Raw genomic sequence first — 17,516 nt, 5'->3', positions numbered from 1 at the left:
TTTTTCTTAGTTTTAGTCTTAGTTCTTTTAAATATATGGAGTATTTGTCTCGCGCAAAATTTAAAAAAAAAAAAAAAGAGCTACACACGCCGACTGGATGTAACAAAAAAAAAATAACGACTCGACGTGGAAAATCTATTTCGATATGATGAACTGAATTAAAGTGTTGCATATTAAAATCGTTATCACCCATGAATTGTATCGCAACCCAAATGGTAGGTATCTAAATGTCTTTTATGAGAGATGTAAACGTGAAATAAATCGGTTTGTTGTTGTCCCATTGCATTTTAATAAACATGACAAAAGCTGAACCCCTACCATATTGAATCGAATCATAATCTTACTGGATATACCCAAATTCAATTGAATTTGAATTTTTAAATCATTACAACCTTGAATCAGATCATATCTCATGTAGCAAGAATCATATTGAAGGGTAAGATGCACACCCCTACGGCATATGCACCAAAATATGCACCAGTATTCAGGAGTCAGTTCATATTTATTCCAAAGACCATGTGCCACCTGACTAATTTAACATATATCAATTGTGTTCTCTTTACATAATCCTACCTAACAAACTAACAACAACTCAAAAATAGCCTCCTCCTCAAAAAAAAAAAAAAAAATCAACACAATAATAACACTGCTACATTTTTTATAAACAATAGCTCATTGGTCGGGGTAATGGTGCTTTATGGTGCACATTATGACATTATACAAAATAACAAAAAGAGAAGCTCTCCCATCTGAAAGTATATGATAGAGAGAAAAATATCTGCTTTTAAAAATGCACCTGCTTGTGTGGTCGTGGCCTTGGCATATGTGCACAGCATAGTCATAATTACAATGTCAAGAAGAGCTGTTGCGAACACACCTTGGACGTTATCCAGGAACTTTGAAGGTCAAAAGACTGGAGGGGGACGAGGGGGGGGGGGCGGCAGGGACGAGAAGAGACAACACAAAGAGACGAGCGTAGGAGGAAGTGTAACGGTGTCTGCCAGTGTGGGTAATGTGCATGCATGTGTGTGATTGGGGCCAGCCAACAAAACAACAAGTGCACGAGAGAACAAAGCAGCTTTCACATTCACAGCGGCCCGCTGATGTGACCTTCAGCTTCTGTTAAAGGAGGAGATGGCGAGGCAGCGAGAGCAGAAAGTGGAGAGGTTTCCCACTTCAGTGAAATGCTCAAAAATTCAACACTTGGCAATTATCGGAGTACATTAGAAGACATAGGATTATTATTATAATGAAGTTTTTTCACAAATTCATATGGGAAAAGTTTTTTGTGGAAAAATTCATATTTTGTTCGGGTGTTTAGGAATATAGGAGGTTCCTCTCTTGACCATTATTTATTACATACCGTGGTTTATGAGTACCACCAATTTAGGATTTCACGAGATACGGGCCTTTGCATGGCCAGTTTTTTCTTTTTTTGGATTAACCCTAATCATAACCCTTGCAAGATAAAACTAAAATGAATTACTTTTCATTAATTATTGAGCTTCAGCTAAGCCCCCCCTTGATTGACACAAAAAAAAAATCACTAAACGGTGGCCAAATGGGACATACAGTCAAACATACAAATTCAAAATGAAAACACTAGCAAGGAGCATGCAGGCGCTCACTGAATTTACCGAATGGTAAATAGGCAACTGGAGTAAGCGTCAACGCTCCTGAAGTCACTCAGGAGGCCATGCCTTTACAACGCACACATCAACACATGAATATGACAGCGCGTGTCAGTTTAGTTATACTTAATATAAACAGCATGATTTAGGCTTTGCGTTATCACTATTTCGGAGCCGATTACCGTTCAGCAAAACAATAACCGATCACCAATCCGATCAGAAGATGAACCAATGCATCCAATCTATTAAAACAACTTGTTTACAGTTCAGTCATTATAAGTCACATGAAAGCAGATTTGCGATATGAATAATTTGCACTATGAGATGGACACAGATTAAATTTTGTAAGTCAATGTACTTGTCTTCATCCAAGGCTGGATGATTATTCACTTTTATCGGTGCATTCATTTATTCATTTGTCAGGATGATGTTTTTTGATCAACTTTTTTAGTGGCTTCCATATTTCAAAGCCTATCTCCCAAAATGTGCACTACTTGATTCAACAATATGGCTGCAAACAGCATATCCAATTTACAAAAGAAGAGTCAGTGTTGCTAAATTGATAAGTCCTTGTTAAACTCTTCCTACCCGCCTCACAACTAATTTTCTAAAAACCAACTCGCTAATGCCTGCCAAGAAACACACAATAAACAGAATGTTTTCACATTAGTTTGCTTATATAAATCATATAAATACACTTTTATCACCTTTAATGGGTGTGCATGTTGTATTCATCAGACAAAATGATAAAGATGAAATTAACTTTTAGCTTCTAACAATTCCATCAGCATCACAAAGTAATAACTACACCTGACTAACCCAAAAACGGAGCCTGCCAAATACCCAACGGTTACATCAAGAGGAGATAAGGAGAGGCCAGTAGAAAGTTCATGGCGCCTCTACAAAGTCTGTGCGGAGGCGAGACAAAGCCAAGGAATCTCGGAACTCCAGCCCAAACAATCCCAGGCTCCCATATAATAAAAACATGATAAGCCTTCCTCTGTGCGCTTGTACCTGTATGAACTTGTGTACGCATCAAATCAAGGTCTGAGCACTGGAGCTGGCAGTAATGTAAAGGTGAAGATGTCAAAGAAGCCTGAATGGTAAAAGTGTTGTAAAAAGTGGCACGCCGAGAACCGGGACCAGATCATTGTAATGAGCTCGTGGAGGAAGTCTGCTGTACTTATGGAACAATGCCAACCGAGTCTCTGTGTGTGGCAGTCAGAAATAGCGTAAGGCATTAAAACTTAAATGCACAGTAATGTAATTGATTGCAACAAGACAAAAACTGACTCACACAGGAAGCCACCGATTTCATCTTCATTCTGTCGACAATATGAAGCAAAAAAAAAAAAAAAACTCAGGTGTGTCCAAGTGTTCAGGTTAAAAAGTAACCCACCGCAGGGTGTGCCAGGTTAGGTCTATAGCTGAGCATGTGACCGAGACAAAGAGCATAGAACCGTAAAGTGATAGCACTGTGAAACTGTGAATACTGCACAACAGATCTGAGCAAAACACAAAGGATGAGCTAGTTTGTATGAGCTTGGTAAACTGTTCCACGTTTGTAATTTTTGCGTAACTGAATTTGAACATGTCTATTTACGCGACAAGTCGCTCAAATTTTCTTTTCGCTAAATGTGTTTGTATCGTTTGCAATATTTTGATAGTTTTTTTTTCTTTAATGTATTTTTTTTCTTTAATTTTAAAAAATGAATGAGTAAAAGATAACTCGGAGAAAAGCCAAAATTAAATCAATACATGATAAAATTGACATTTCATAGACATAAGATAAACAAATTTAAATTTTATTATGGCTTTGTTCAGGCGCCTGAGAATATTACAGACGCTGTAATTAGTTTGCGCTCATTAAGTTGTCAGTTGTCTGGAAACTTGATTTCCAGACTGAATGAAAGGAGAGAAATATGCAAGAGGCGACACAGACATGAAAAAGACAGAAATGAATCTGATTGATATCAGGAGGTATGATTATGGGTCTCTCAGCCTGCACACACAAGCTCCCAAGTGATACGTATAGAACACTCACTGCGGCGACCCCTGATGAAAAAACGAGTAAGCCGAAAGTTAAGCAACAACACACACACACACACACGCACACACACTACATTTTGGCCATAGAAACAAAAATACATGTTCTAAGTAATGTATACCTAGAGTATACGGCAAAATACTACATTGTCAACTCAAACAACATTTTAATGGAATGTGTAATGCTCTCATCGAATGTTCTGAACTCCTGCTCTGATGCTAATGTATTGAACAGAATAAATGTTTCCTGGAAAGTGACATAATTCCAATTCTGTGATTCTCCGTTGTTCTTCTTTGGGCTGCAAATATTTGAGACTAAATCAACAGCACCTCTGCTGGTTGCAGCCAAGTACTGCATGTTCCATGTTGCCTTACGGGTATTTGCTTCAGCAACAATTAAATGCCCAAAATGGCCCGAAGTCCTAATGATCATTGAATTGATAACTACGCAAGCTGTTAGTAATAGCAACCAACTGGCTAGCATAAATGATATATGCATTCTCCCTTTTTATCAAATTAAGTCATTATTTCATTCTCTATGTTTTACATTTGATTGACACTTGATTATGTTAAAAGAAATTAGGCACATCAGGTGCATGTTTAGTAATTATGGTATACATTCAAGTGCAAATGTACCAAGGAAAAGAATCACTAATCACTCTCTCCTACTCCACAATTGAAAGTTTTGAGCTACTCGTGGATCCTCTTAACCCTTCAGGTTAGGGTTGATCTCAGCAGCAGGGTGCAGGGCCAGGTCCTTGAGCTGATTAAAGCTAGACTAAGCCTCCAAAGGCCCCTGGGAACATGCACCTCCAAACACACACACACACACACACATTAAAAAGGCCAAAAGAAACACTATGAGAATAAAGGCATAGCATTTTCAGACTAAAGTTAAAATATTATTATAAAATGTATACAATGAAAATGGCATTAACTCATTTGCAATTTTACAAAAATAATATAGGTAAAAAAATATTAAGAAACATTTTTTTCTGAACAAAAAAACTTTCTTCAGTTAATATCTAAATAAAATATCAAATCAGTCAACATTATAAAACATTTATTTTAAGGAATATTAATTTCAGATGCTGGTGTCAGACTATTTATAGTTGTGTGAAAATTTTGACATCGCATTGTGAAATAACAACTCCAACTATAGTCGTTCTCGTACCGATTTTCTTCCACATTTCCACACCATGACTTTTTTTTTCTCATTAGTATTAAAATGTTATCCTTTGGACTTGTTTATTCTTATCATGTGCTGTCAGTCTATGTAGAAAACCTGAAAAAGTTAGCATGTTGAATTTAGAGGAACTTATTAAGTTACATCTTGGAACAAGAAACGCACTCTCATTCTTTTCTTGTTAAAGGAGAAAATCTGAGCCTCCTCTATCCATTAATCTGTGCTGCTGGTAATCTGGCAGGAATGTGTATCCAAAAAAAAAAAAAAAACTGCCTTGCAGCCACGAATCAACCACCAAGCAGGTATTAGGCTCACATAAATCATGGAAAATCTCACTCACCCACCCCAACTCTCACCTCACACTTGCCATTGATTGGTCAAAATGAAGGCAAAGTGTCATAGGACATGAGGGCTGTTTATAGTCCCTCTAATTTGTATTTATAAATTAAAGGGACAGCTCTTAATATGACTCGCATCCACAATGATACACCAACTACAATCGCAATAATTCTAAGAACACAGTTGAACATTATATGAAAATCTCCCTGACAGTGTCAATCACAAGTCAGTCTTGTTATCTTTCTAAATGCTCTTTGCATTGTAAGATAAGATAAACTTTATTCATCCCGCAGTGGGCAATTCGGAAATTTACACTAGACCATATAAAATTGTCCATCCATTTTTTGTACTACTTCGGGGTGAACCCTGGACTGGTCACCAGTAATTTGCAAGACATATATAGTTTAGACCACATGTGTCAAACTCAAGGCCCGGGGGCCAGATGTGGCCCGCAACCTCATTTTATGTGGCCCGCAAAGGGCAAATCATCTGCATCAACTTCCTGTTTCTAGCATATTTTCTTCACTTTTAACAATACTGAGATATGAGATGTTGCCATTTATTTGTTACCAATCCTCCCCTTTTATAATAAATTGAAAAATTGTTGAACAATTACTTACTAGCTTCTGATTTCAAAACTGGCTTTCCAATCAATTTATATGGGTTCACAGTCATACCGGCCCTCTGAGGGAAACCACAACTACGATGTGGCCCGTCCACAAAAATGAGTTTGACACCCCTGGTTTAGACTAACAGCCTCCCTTCCTCTCATTCATATTTACACCTGTGGGCAATTTTGACTTTTCAATGAACCTAACATGCATGTTTATAGAGCCGCCAAGACAGAGTACCTGGAGAAAATCCACACAAGTAGGAGGACAACATGCAAACTCAACACAGGAAGGCATGAGACGGCATTCGAACCCTCAACCTCAGAACTGAGGCAAACGTGCTAACTACTCATTTAATGTGCTGCCCTCATTGGATTATTTTTACAAATAAATTACTAATATTTAGATTGGTATAATACTAAATTAAAAAAAATATTTAATTCACATGACTCCAACACAAATTAACTAGAAAAATATAGGACAAATAAAAATAGCAGGTGTTCCTAATAATATGACCAATGGCGCTATTGAAATTTTTAACGGCCATACTGATTTTTTTTTTACTTCACGAGTTGTACCTTTAAAGCTAAATTAGTTAACGTTCACCACAAAAAAAATATTTTATTTTCATATAAAGTTTTGACCAGTTGCAACAAGTCGCAGCAAGCACGCTAAATAATTTAGCCCACAACAACGTAAGGTACGCTAAAACTCCATAAAAACTAAACAAAGAAGTTTAATATATTGGTTAGGCGTTATGGCATACATACACGAATAGAACAGTAGATACTAAGCCACCTTAAATAATAACATTGACATCATTGTTAACTTCAAAATAGCACTTGAAAATGGGTCATTTTATGTCGCAGGTTTTGAATGAAACACTCATTTTAGCTCTCACCTGAGCTCTGCTTTTCCACGAACGTTTCGTTGCTGGCTCTCCTACGTTCTCTCCCACACTTTCCCTGCGGGAGCTCCGTGTCTGGACTACAGCGACTAAGCACGGCAGCGGCCGGCGGAAGGGGGTGTAGGGGGGGGATTCCCGACGTTGGCCGGCTGCAGTGTGCAGTATGCTGGGAGAGAGGCACAGGTTGGCGCCGTGAGGTGGTGAACTCCTCCCAATGTCATGAGGCCACGCCCACTGCTTCAGGTAAAGATTACTCATACTGTACTCCTGTTTCCGAAATGTTTTGGGTCGAGCAGAAGGAAAGCCCTGCACTTCTTTCTTTTCTTTTCTTCACAAGTGAAAGAGCAAATGAAAATGACACATATATGTTCATATATGTTTATTCTGTACTGTACATATGCATCAGAAATTTATTAAAGAAATCACACTGCCATTGAATCTGGACAATTTGAGGGATTAGAGACCAGTTTCGGTCATGAATCTGAGCCATTATAAGAGGTCCATTATGACGGTCAAAAACAGAAATGTACTGTTACAGTCTTGTTGACAGTGACGTCACGCATCCCACAATGCATTGCGCTAAAAGTGAACAACACCATATTGGCAGGATAGAATATGATAAAAACAAACAGCAAATCAAAATTTTCCAATTTGAGTCAGAATGATCATAGCATATAGATGTATAATGTGGCACAGTCAACAATCCTCAAACTGTTTTTTGATCAGGCATTCCTTTGAGGGTTGATGCGCAGCGTCTAAGCAAGGTGAAAGGCTATTCTCTGAAATGTATGAGAAGTGAATATTGCTTTGTAATCATAGACAGCACTACAGTTACATACCATAAGTGTCCTCCATTTACCATTTTGATCAAATTAGATTTTTTTATCTTTTGGGTTATGATGTGTGTTTTGGCAAAAGCACAATGAGTAACCCATTGGAGTTGATTCAGTCATGTTGAACAAAAAGGCCCGTGAAAAGCGAAGAAAAATTGCAATTTCAAAACAGATTTGTCAAAATCAAAAGATATTTTTTAAAAGAAAACCTTAAGTCCACTCATCTGTTTTAGTGAGCCACACAAAGCGATGCAGCGGACCAGATTTGGCCCCAGGGCCTTATGTTTGACACCTGTGATTTACAGTCTTCAATAACCAAGCATGTATGTTATTGGAATGTGGGAAGCAGCTGAAGCTAAATCATGCAAGCATACGAGAAACGGTCAAAGTCCACGCAGGAGGGCCTGAGCCAAGATTCTAACTCAGGACCTCTCGACTGTGAGGCATACTTGCTCACCACTAGGTTACAGTACTTGTAGATTTTATTATTGCAATTGTCCACATTAGGGTCAAAGTGATATGAAAAACAGATTAAGATAAAATTACATGACTAAAATTGAACTGAAAAGTCAGGGGGGGGAGTTCCTCTTTTGCAATATTTCGTATTTGTGTCATGTGTGTCATCATCCACACCGCTTGTAACAATACATTTTAAGAGAAACCGGAATAAAAAACATAATAAAATAAAATGTATTGTCATAGAGAAATGCAGAGAAATGGCAAGTAATGAGGTCGACTGGGCGGGACAAATGTGTCATCCACATTATGGCAGATGAATGTACCTTGACCGACCCGTATAGTCGCCTTGAATGGTTAAGCCGCAGACATTACTCGAAAGTAAAATCTATCATTTTATTGTGTGAAAGTAACAGTTATAACATAATGACATGTTAAAACATCAAGGTTCCACTTGAGCATGATCTTAAATGCGTCATTCAAGGTTTTGCCAGCCATGCCTCATCTATTTGCCATCAGGTGGATCCACCAGTTGGCTTGCACGGTCCAGCCCAGCTGCTCACACTTAGCAATCTGCTGGAGGAAATGCTCCTTGGCCTCGGCCTCACTCTTGTCCTCCTGCAGCGCCTCCCGCAGGTAGTGCATGTCCTCTTCAGCGCTCAGCTCAGGCATGCCCGAGAGGAGCATGAGGGAGAACAAGGTGACCAGCAGCCGAGAGTGTGCGCGAAGAGCAAGATATGCCTGCGTGCACACATTCTGTTAAAATAAAATAGACAATGATCACATTAGTCTCCACACAAATTGTCAAATTACGTTTACTTTTGAGAGGTTAGGATTTTCTGTTAAAGACAATTTAATGAACCAACTGTGCTAATTTTTGGAAACAGAAAAGTCCATTTAGAGCAGTGGCACCCATCTATGGGGAGGAGAAACGGCTAAATGAGACAACCGAAAAGTCTTCAAAAACTTCAAACTTAAAAAAAAATCAACATTAATTCAAGACACAATAATCAAGGCCACTCGGTGTAATATTGGGTGACGGCCTCAAAAATTAAGTAATGATTGTGCATTCGGTGTAATGGTGTTGTTATGTGCTGATCTGTCAAAATATTGCCCCACGCAAACTGGGCCATTGAGCAAAATAAAGTTAAGCAAAAATGATTTTTGTCGAAACTGTAAAAAAATGTAGTCTTTCAAGAGGCTAACAATCATTTTTGTAAACCATTTAGACTTGTTGGCGGTTCTAAATTACACGTTATATTTAACTAAAGATGATATTGAGTTTTCAATGACAACTTTTTTTTCCAGTCTTTATAATCGTGTACAATCAATTACTTTTGAACTTCGAAGAAAATTTTGTTTCCATTGAACCCATGTAAAAGTTCTTTTTTTCTTTAACTCAAAGACAATTTAAGCTGTTCATTGATCCATTATCGGGAAGACTGAAGATAATTTAGTGTTCCATGAAGCTAACATATATATTTGTGTAGACCAAAGACAATATGGAGTCTTCATGAAGTTATTGACAATCACAACCTGTTTCTGTCATCATTAAAGACAATTCTCAAGTTGTATTTGTTTAATAGTCTATGATTGTTAATTTTTTTTTAATAAACATAGAAGACGATGAGTCTTCTATGAAACAAACCAATGTGTTTTGGGGTATAATGAAGATAATTTTGACTTTTCAACTGACTTAACGCAGATTTTTGGTTAACACTGAATACAATTTAGATTATTTAAAGAACATTCCATAAATATTGATAGGCACTTTTGTAGCGTAAAAACGCAAATGTTTCACTGGCTTAATTTAGATTAACGAAACAGTTTCTACAGTATTAATGTATGCACTACATTGTTAGTTTGTGCTCAATGCGCAAATTCAGGTGTTACTGGAAGAAGAAAAGCGTCTCCTTACCCGGAAACACTGAAAGTAGAGGCTGTTGCCACCTTTGACCCTCCCCATGACATACAGAAAGTCCGGCGTTAGGACAAATGGCACGCGCTCCCTGCTCACGCCGAGGAAATGCTTCCTGTTACCCAAGATGTGGCCAAAGTCGATGTGGAACAAATTGCCTAAATCGCATAAGAGCAATGTTTGTTTATATACGCCAACGATTCCTCGCATTACATGAAACATGACACTTGGATTCCAGTCTTTGGTATAGCGTGATAAAAATATTGTTACAGTACGTCATACCTTGATCTGTGACCATAATGTTGTCATTGTGACGATCCCCAATGCCTAGCACGTATGTAGCCACACAATAGCCGGCACAGGACTTGACAAATCGCTCTACAGTCTTGAAGTGCTGTACAACAGAAAATATGAAAACTGTATTACTAAAACATGGACTATAGAAAAGCATCATCAAACCAAAATGCATTTAGCGTTTTAGCTAGCGCTGATTTCAATCATTACTTACAATCTCCTGGAGAGAACACTTGGATTTGAGCCATTCAAAGAGAGCGTCATTCCTGAAGAAGCCATTTGTTCCTCCGTGGCTCTTCTGAACTGCAGCGATAGTTGCCGCATCCCGGACAATCTCGATCATGCCTAATAATACATGGCGATTTCATTCATTAGTGGTATCCTTTCCTTTGCTTACAGTCAGTGTGATAGAATGACTAGAATTTGAAATTACATTAAAAAAAAGATCATAATTGACCAATTCTTTACGATAAGTTAAAAATAATGGTTTTAGATATGACACCTGTGTCCCACTTCTCCCATGAAGTTAATCATAGCGCCGTTGGTATCAGAAGCTAATGCTGCCATTTCACCCACCACTTTTTAAAGGAGGAGCCATATATTGTATGTTTGATTGCATTATCACTTGTGGAGGCAGCACTTCATCGCCAAGCAGCTAAATTACACTCGCCTACCCCAATGTCGATTATTAGAACATTGTTAGCAGAACCTGATCCTGGGAACACGGTTAGCTAACACTCCAGTGCAACGCTGCTAAATTTGAAGCTTTGACTTGATTGTGCATCAGCAGCCATCTTTGGAGTTGTTTGTTCACTCTGGAATTTCATCTAGCCTGGCTGCCAAATCAGAAATTAGAAATTCAGTTGGGTGGTGGTTATTATATTAATTACAGAAGTACAGAAGAGATTCCTCATGAACCAAGTTTCAGAAATAGTCAGATTTAGGGTTTTGGACGAGCTCTGGCCACCTAATTATTTGATTCTTAGAAGTGAAAATCTTGGTAAAATATCATCTGTGGCAGGACTTGCACAACTATATGATTACCTATATTGTGTCCTGTGGAGATGCAGCCGTAAGGGACAAGGTTAAGGTGCAGAGACTGCTCTTGCCAGATTGAATCCATCACTGCCAAAGTCTAAATAGAGACACAGATTTATCCAGATGGGAAATACATTGCCCCACATGAAGAGAAACTCAAATAGTGGTGTTCTTATCCGCAACTGCTTGTTTATCTGGAGAGAGGCAGTAGATGATGCGACCAATGACTGTCTCACTTTTTTTCAAACTTACAAATGTGCCTCACCTGAATCACCAGCATATCCTGTCTGAGGTCATCCCCCTGTTTGAAAATGATCCCAACAGGTGTAGCAGAGGTGGGTGATGGCATTGGCGAAAACTCCAACCACAATGGTTTCTTCTTTGACGCCATCACCTTGCATTTTTCCAGCTGCATAATAAGGAAAATGAGGAAAAATTGTTCTATCAGAGGCGATAAAAATACAGCAAAGTACCCAGACATTTTTTTAAACTTCAGTAAACAACAGAAAATGCACAGGCGTTGTTCACTAGAGGTATAATTATTTAATAAATAAAAAATGCCAATGCTGGTCAATGGCAAAATGACAAGGTTACCGGAATTTAAATTGCTCGCATGTAATTAGTTACACTCATGGCTCACCATGGCGTTTTCAATTTAAATCAAGGAACAGCCACTTTTAACATGAAAACACACAAGTAGACCATAAAGATGCTTGCCAAAATCTGTCCGACTTTGACCCGGGGATCCAAAGGCAGCAGGAATTCAGTGGGCAATCGGCTTTCCTGAAGAAATTCTTGAAGCTTTAGTGAAGCTGTAATGAAAGAAACTTTAAAAGTGTCTGCTGAGGAAATTATACTGACAATGCTAGCCCTGATGTGTCTCAGTGAATATGCTGATGGCACGTCAGACGGTGGACCGTTCACAAATCTCTAGCAGCAGATGTTTCCATCCATTGATTTTCTAGCATTTGTCCTCATTATAGTGACTGGTGAGCGAACGCCAATTCCATCTGACTTTGGGCAAGAGGTGGGGTACAGCCTGGGCTGGTTGGCACCCAATCATAGAGCATGGAACGTAACGCACGGACCGCAGCGCTTGAAAATGTATTAATTTGATACAGGTGCAAGCAGACTTTGCACACCGGTCATATGTGTGGTGGATATCATTGCGTTTCATTCATAAATACGACCTGTGTACTAGGTTCCCCTAGTCTCTAAACAAGCTGTGCAGCTCAGCTTCTGACTCGTGCATTGACACGAATTGAGGTCTCACATGACCCACACATCCAATGTTACTCACGCTTCAATTGTTTTGTGTGACTTTAGAGCAGGGGTCTCCAAGTCGTGAGCCCCTACCAGCCTGTTGTATATGTAACACTGCGCCAACACACCTTGTTCAAATGATCAGCTCATCAGCAAATTTTTCACAAGCCTGATAACGATCTTGATCATTTGAATCAAATGTGTTGGAACAGGGTAACATATAAAACAGGCTGGATAGGGGTTCACGAGGAACTTGGAGACCCCTGCTTCAGGGTCTAATTTCACCAGTCTAAAACAATCTAGCGCCGCACCTGAAGGTAGGAGGTCCCTTTTTTCAGAGTAGGCCTTCTTAATCATGACTGCAGCCTCCTGAAAAACATTCACAGCCTGCACCTGTTGAACAAAACCATCCAGCATGGCCTGTCCACAACCCAGCAAGTAGGCCTCCAGAATCACCGCCATACGTTGCCGAAAATACGGGCAGGACGTTACCTCGCCTCGCACATACCAGAAGAAGAAATGGCCGATCCGCTTGCTCTGCAGTAGGGAATGAATCAGTGTGATGAGTGAGTCACGCGGAGTAGTGCCACCAATGTAGCGATAACACACTGTTCAAATCTTCCCATATCAGATTCTAAAACTGTTCATGTCACAAATTACGTTTGGGTTGCCTGCATTGTATTGATAGCTTTCGACGCCGCTTGCTGTTGCTCTGATCAATTATTCAAAGAAGCGCCTGCTAAAAAACAATTGTCGAAAGAATCGTGAAGATATGCAGTCAACAGAAGGCAACTTTCTGACCTGAGTCAGTTGGAGTAGAGTTGCTCAACAAATAATTACGTTGTGGGTATTCAAATTGTTAGCCAGTCCACTTTCATAAGTTTGTTTTTGAAAAGAATTCCACTGGATCACAAAACTAAATCAATGCATGATTTTCATTCATTTTCTCCTTTTTATTTTATTTTTTTTAATAGAAGATTACCAACTATTTTCTTCACATCTGTATCGATTGTAAGCACAAATTAGGAGCAAATAGTAACACTCACCCTCAGGGCTCTCTGGATGAGGTACCGAGCAAGGAAACTGTCATGGTAAGGTTCCACTTTGATGGTCTACGTAAATAAAAAGTATATTCATTTATTTACATCTCGAACTAGAAGCCTCAATGTCTGCAGCTTCCAAGTGCCGTGTATATGAAATTGATCTGATATTGTGTGAGAATTCACCTACCTGCACCAACTGGAGTAAATATTTCAGTACGTTATCGTTGGAGAGGCTCTCAAGTCTCTGCACCGCCAATCTTCGTACCATCTCGTCAGCAAAGTCCATACTCAACAACTCCAGGGCCACGGTCACATCCAGCTTCGTCAAGTCCCAGTTTGCCACCGACCAGTGGACTTTGTCCACCACACTGCTGTTGGTCCAATCCACAGTGCGAAGGAACTGCGGTAAGTTAGGACCACAGCAAGCACTCTCCTGGAATCTACTTTGACAAGCCTTGTTTGGGCAGAAGTTTTGAGGTGCAGATATTGAGGTCTCAGGCTTGTTCCCGTTGTCTTCGACTGGTCTGTAGAAATCAGCGTTAGGTACAAAGGCAGGACGAGATTTGGTTTGAGAGATGCTGGTATTGCGAGTATCAGAATATTCGTTGGCTCTCAAGGTCGCTGGGAGAACCACAGGGAAGCTGTAGTGGTCAAGAAGGAAGCTAATAGCCATGGAGTTTGATATATCTGGATTAGTAGCGCAGGAAAGTTTATCAGCTTGGCAAGTGATGACTTCATCCTCTTGGTCATGGTGGGGCCACATGTGTAACGTGAAGTAGCCCTGGCTGAGAAGTGACCTGGCAGAAAATGTAAGGAACATTGACGTCAACAAACAAAGAGGAAAACTTACTGGTATTACAAAACACATCCATATTTACTGGGGCTCAAGTTCCAAAAGAGACTATCATATTTCCGCGGGCGAGCTAGCATGCGCGAGCTAGCATGCGCGAGCTAACATGCGCGAGCTAGCATGCGCCTCGTAGTGTGGCGCGCCCAGTATTAAATACAGAAATAGCACCTTCAACTGGTGCTGCACCCTTTGATACAGCGCTTCTTTTGGCCGTAAAAAATATGGTAAGTGAAAATCTGTGACCACCAAATGCCCCTTAAAATGTTTTTTTCTATCTAAAACCCAAATTACCCTCCCATAATAAACATATTAGTGAAGATTTTTGCTATTTGCTGCCAAGCTCAGTCCCTATACCCAGCAAAAAAATGTAGGTTTCCTGATAGTGTTTGCTTTTTAAATGGGGAATAGACTGACCTATACCAAAACTACACCAAATATCTTCCCAAAACTTTTCCAAATATCTGGTAAAAAGACAATAAAAATAAAAGAAAACATGTCATTGGTGATGATCGTAAAACACTTCTGACCTGTAATCAATCAGGAGAAGGTTGACAAAGTAGAGCTCCTTTGCTTTCCCTCTCTGTTGGTCTACTGTTTTGGAGGCTGACGTTGTAGGCAACTTAGAATCTTTATTTGGTGACACCTTTGCGTCATCGGTCCCCAGGGACATGTCACTACTGCAGGCATTAACGGTGAAGCCCAACTTGGCTCCACGAGGTAGATCCTTAAGGAGCAAGTCGAAGCCCAACCACTCGTTCCAAAGTACTTCTTCTGAGAAGTGTTTGGGAGGTGAAGACACTGTCGCGATAACTGTATTACCATAAATTATAGCTGTTTCTACATAGACCGATCGAGGATGTTTGCTAGGAAACGTCGGAATGTCAATGCCAAGGAGTTTGACACGGAATTTCCTGTTGCAGTCCCACAAGGATATCATGAAGATGTCTTCTAGATCCTTCCCTTTGAGGCTGAGTTCTTCATGGGAACGGTATGGACCACTGAAAGCATCAACCAGTGGCAAGTCCTCCAAGTGGACCGTCTCTTTAACAAGCTGAGAGCTAGGGATCACAGACAGGTGGAGACCTTGACTCTTTTTCAAGCACTGTCGCACCCATTGAAAATCTTTTAGAGGGTAGTCCCCAGACAAAAACTCTTCCCTTCCTGTGACTTTTAACACCAAGATGTCGGAGATTTCACGCCTCTCTTGCGCCATCACCCTTCGAAAGTATTTCAGGAGGATATCAGGTGTTGCATTGAAATCTACATGTATACTGAAACTGATCTGGTCCGTGTAATGTAGGGTGACAAGGAGTTTTCTGTTTAGCAAGTGCTTTAAGTCATTCGGAACCGGGGTATTTGCTACCCAAGGCTCTGTGGTGTACAACATGTCATCCCGATTTCTTAGCTCTTGGTATCTGGCCGACGCCAGTTTCCTGCGGGTGTACGCAAGTTCGCAATGTTTGTCTGACACCTCTTTTTCCAGATCGTGTCCTAACAGGAAGGCCAGAAACTGATGTTGTTTCTGTTTCAACTCACAATCGACCGCTACCATCTCCTTCAGCACAATGTGGGCTGTTAGAAGCCCAACTTCGTCGTACCACCACTGCATATTAAGTGTCCTGACGATCTGAGAGTTGTCATAGGCCTCATACCAGTCTTCTCCTTTGGAAAATAGTACAGTATAACGGTCTGGATCCAGTATTGCAGTTGGATCTTGATGGCAGTTTTGCACCTGAATGCACACAACCACACATTGTATTAAACATTCGTGACATTGTAGCGCAGTTCTTATATCTCAATGACTAGAGTATTTTTTTTTTTATAAAAATAGCTGCGTTTGTACATAGGATGCTGTCCATTGAGTATTTCTGGGCTCTCAATGTGCAAAGAAATGCAGTTATAAAAAAAGACAAATAAATAAAATAATCATTTAATTGAATCTATTTTCTCTCATTCAAAACCTGCAGTTACCATATTTCCTCAAACTTCTACTCTCATCGATTCTTCAAATAATTGTGGCGCCATTTATTTGACAATGCGTAAATTTACCCTCGGAAAAAAAAGGGTGGAGAGTGTAACGACCTCTATTTTTTTACGACCCCATTGTACGACCCACATTCCATTCATGTGACATTAATCAAAGACTAAACCGCACGTTTGTGCGCATGTGAGTGTGAATGGTCTTATTATATGTGTCTTACATTGCTGGTATTTTTAAACATGTAGAGCGTCTTACAAAAGGCATTCAAATTTTAAATAAAAATACAAATTTTAACTATTCCATCAGCATCACTCATTATATAGTGTAAGATGATTTATTTTCACGAGGATGTTTATATTTGTACAGATCTATTTTAGTTCTTTTTTAGGGGAACTAGTGTTGTGTTGGCGGAGGGATATAGAATGTAAAGAGGAACGAGCGTGAGCGTGAGACGCGAGGGTCGCGAGGGGCGCGTTGGGAGAGTGAGCCGTCTGGCAAATAAAAAGTCTTACGTGTGCTAGTCTTTCACCCACGAACTCCGATTTCGGAATAACACTCACCACCCCCAGGAAATAGAGTGTGACAATAGTGTTTAGAGAACGTGTTCAAATTTTAATATTACTGAATGAAACTGACCATTGAGAATTATGGGGCCATTTTATTTCTAAATCAGTGTTTGACGCCAACCTTATATGTACACAATTGCATACTCAAACTTCAAATTTTATTTCTAAAACCCCGAAACAGTAAGATTAATACATGTTTAGGTGACATACCTGCATAGAGATGTACATCCTCAACTGGTGTACCCTGCACCGAGCGGGAAGGATCACTGATACCGTCTCCAAATCTGTATGATCACCGTTGGGGAGCCTTGGGCCAGATCTAAACTCGCAGATGAACTTTAACTTGTCTTCTGAGCGCTTTTGAGTCCACGCGAGTGAGTTGACAGCAAGTGGACAGAGGTCCATTGAGCTTGGTAGCACACAACAAACGCAACAGTTCTGTAACACAATTGTAACCTTTGACTGGTCTATTGATGGTATGGCTTCAAATCAAGCAGGTGCTTTAAATGTGTACTGACTGTACCTTTGTGCTCATGTGTTCCTTTTTGTGCACT

General features: G+C 39.8%; 2 protein-coding genes across 2 annotated transcripts in view; both read right to left on the bottom strand.

Moving 5' to 3' along the window:
• lamb2l (laminin, beta 2-like) overlaps positions 1-6,884 on the bottom strand; it is a 35,655-nt gene extending 28,771 nt beyond the window's left edge. Inside the window, exon 1 of the mRNA XM_088290197.1 lies at positions 6,715-6,884. The gene's annotated coding sequence lies outside the window, so the exon portion shown is untranslated. The remainder of the gene's footprint in view (positions 1-6,714) is intronic.
• Positions 6,885-7,889: 1,005 nt separating this feature from the next.
• Positions 7,890-17,413, bottom strand: LOC148339988 (phosphatidylinositol 4,5-bisphosphate 3-kinase catalytic subunit gamma isoform). Its single transcript, XM_088290651.1, has 12 exons — positions 17,173-17,413; positions 14,943-16,147; positions 13,753-14,362; positions 13,569-13,634; positions 12,834-13,059; positions 11,977-12,071; positions 11,525-11,668; positions 11,266-11,356; positions 10,436-10,566; positions 10,210-10,321; positions 9,928-10,085; positions 7,890-8,765 (listed from the first exon to the last, which is right to left on the bottom strand). Exons 1-12 carry the CDS (start codon positions 17,365-17,367, stop codon positions 8,511-8,513), a joined length of 3,288 nt encoding a protein of 1,095 aa, XP_088146777.1. The 5' UTR covers positions 17,368-17,413; the 3' UTR covers positions 7,890-8,510.
• Positions 17,414-17,516: the final 103 nt, after the last annotated feature.

This window comes from Idiotropiscis lumnitzeri, chromosome 3, assembly GCF_059441095.1.
Source record: "Idiotropiscis lumnitzeri isolate Australia: NSW breed Sydney's pygmy pipehorse chromosome 3, RoL_Ilum_1.0, whole genome shotgun sequence".
Taxonomy (NCBI): domain Eukaryota; kingdom Metazoa; phylum Chordata; class Actinopteri; order Syngnathiformes; family Syngnathidae; genus Idiotropiscis; species Idiotropiscis lumnitzeri.
This window is presented reverse-complemented; position numbering and strand designations above follow the sequence as displayed.

Bases quoted from the DNA above. Each gene is read 5' to 3' on its own strand.
- LOC148339988 (XM_088290651.1), bottom strand. From the start codon at position 17,367: ATGGACCTCTGTCCACTTGCTGTCAACTCACTCGCGTGGACTCAAAAG. The intron at 10,322-10,435 runs GTAAGTAATGAT...TCTGTTGTACAG, and splicing joins AGTGTTCTCTCCAGGAGATT to CACTTCAAGACTGTAGAGCG. The intron at 10,086-10,209 runs GTATGACGTACT...TATGCGATTTAG, and splicing joins CATTATGGTCACAGATCAAG to GCAATTTGTTCCACATCGAC.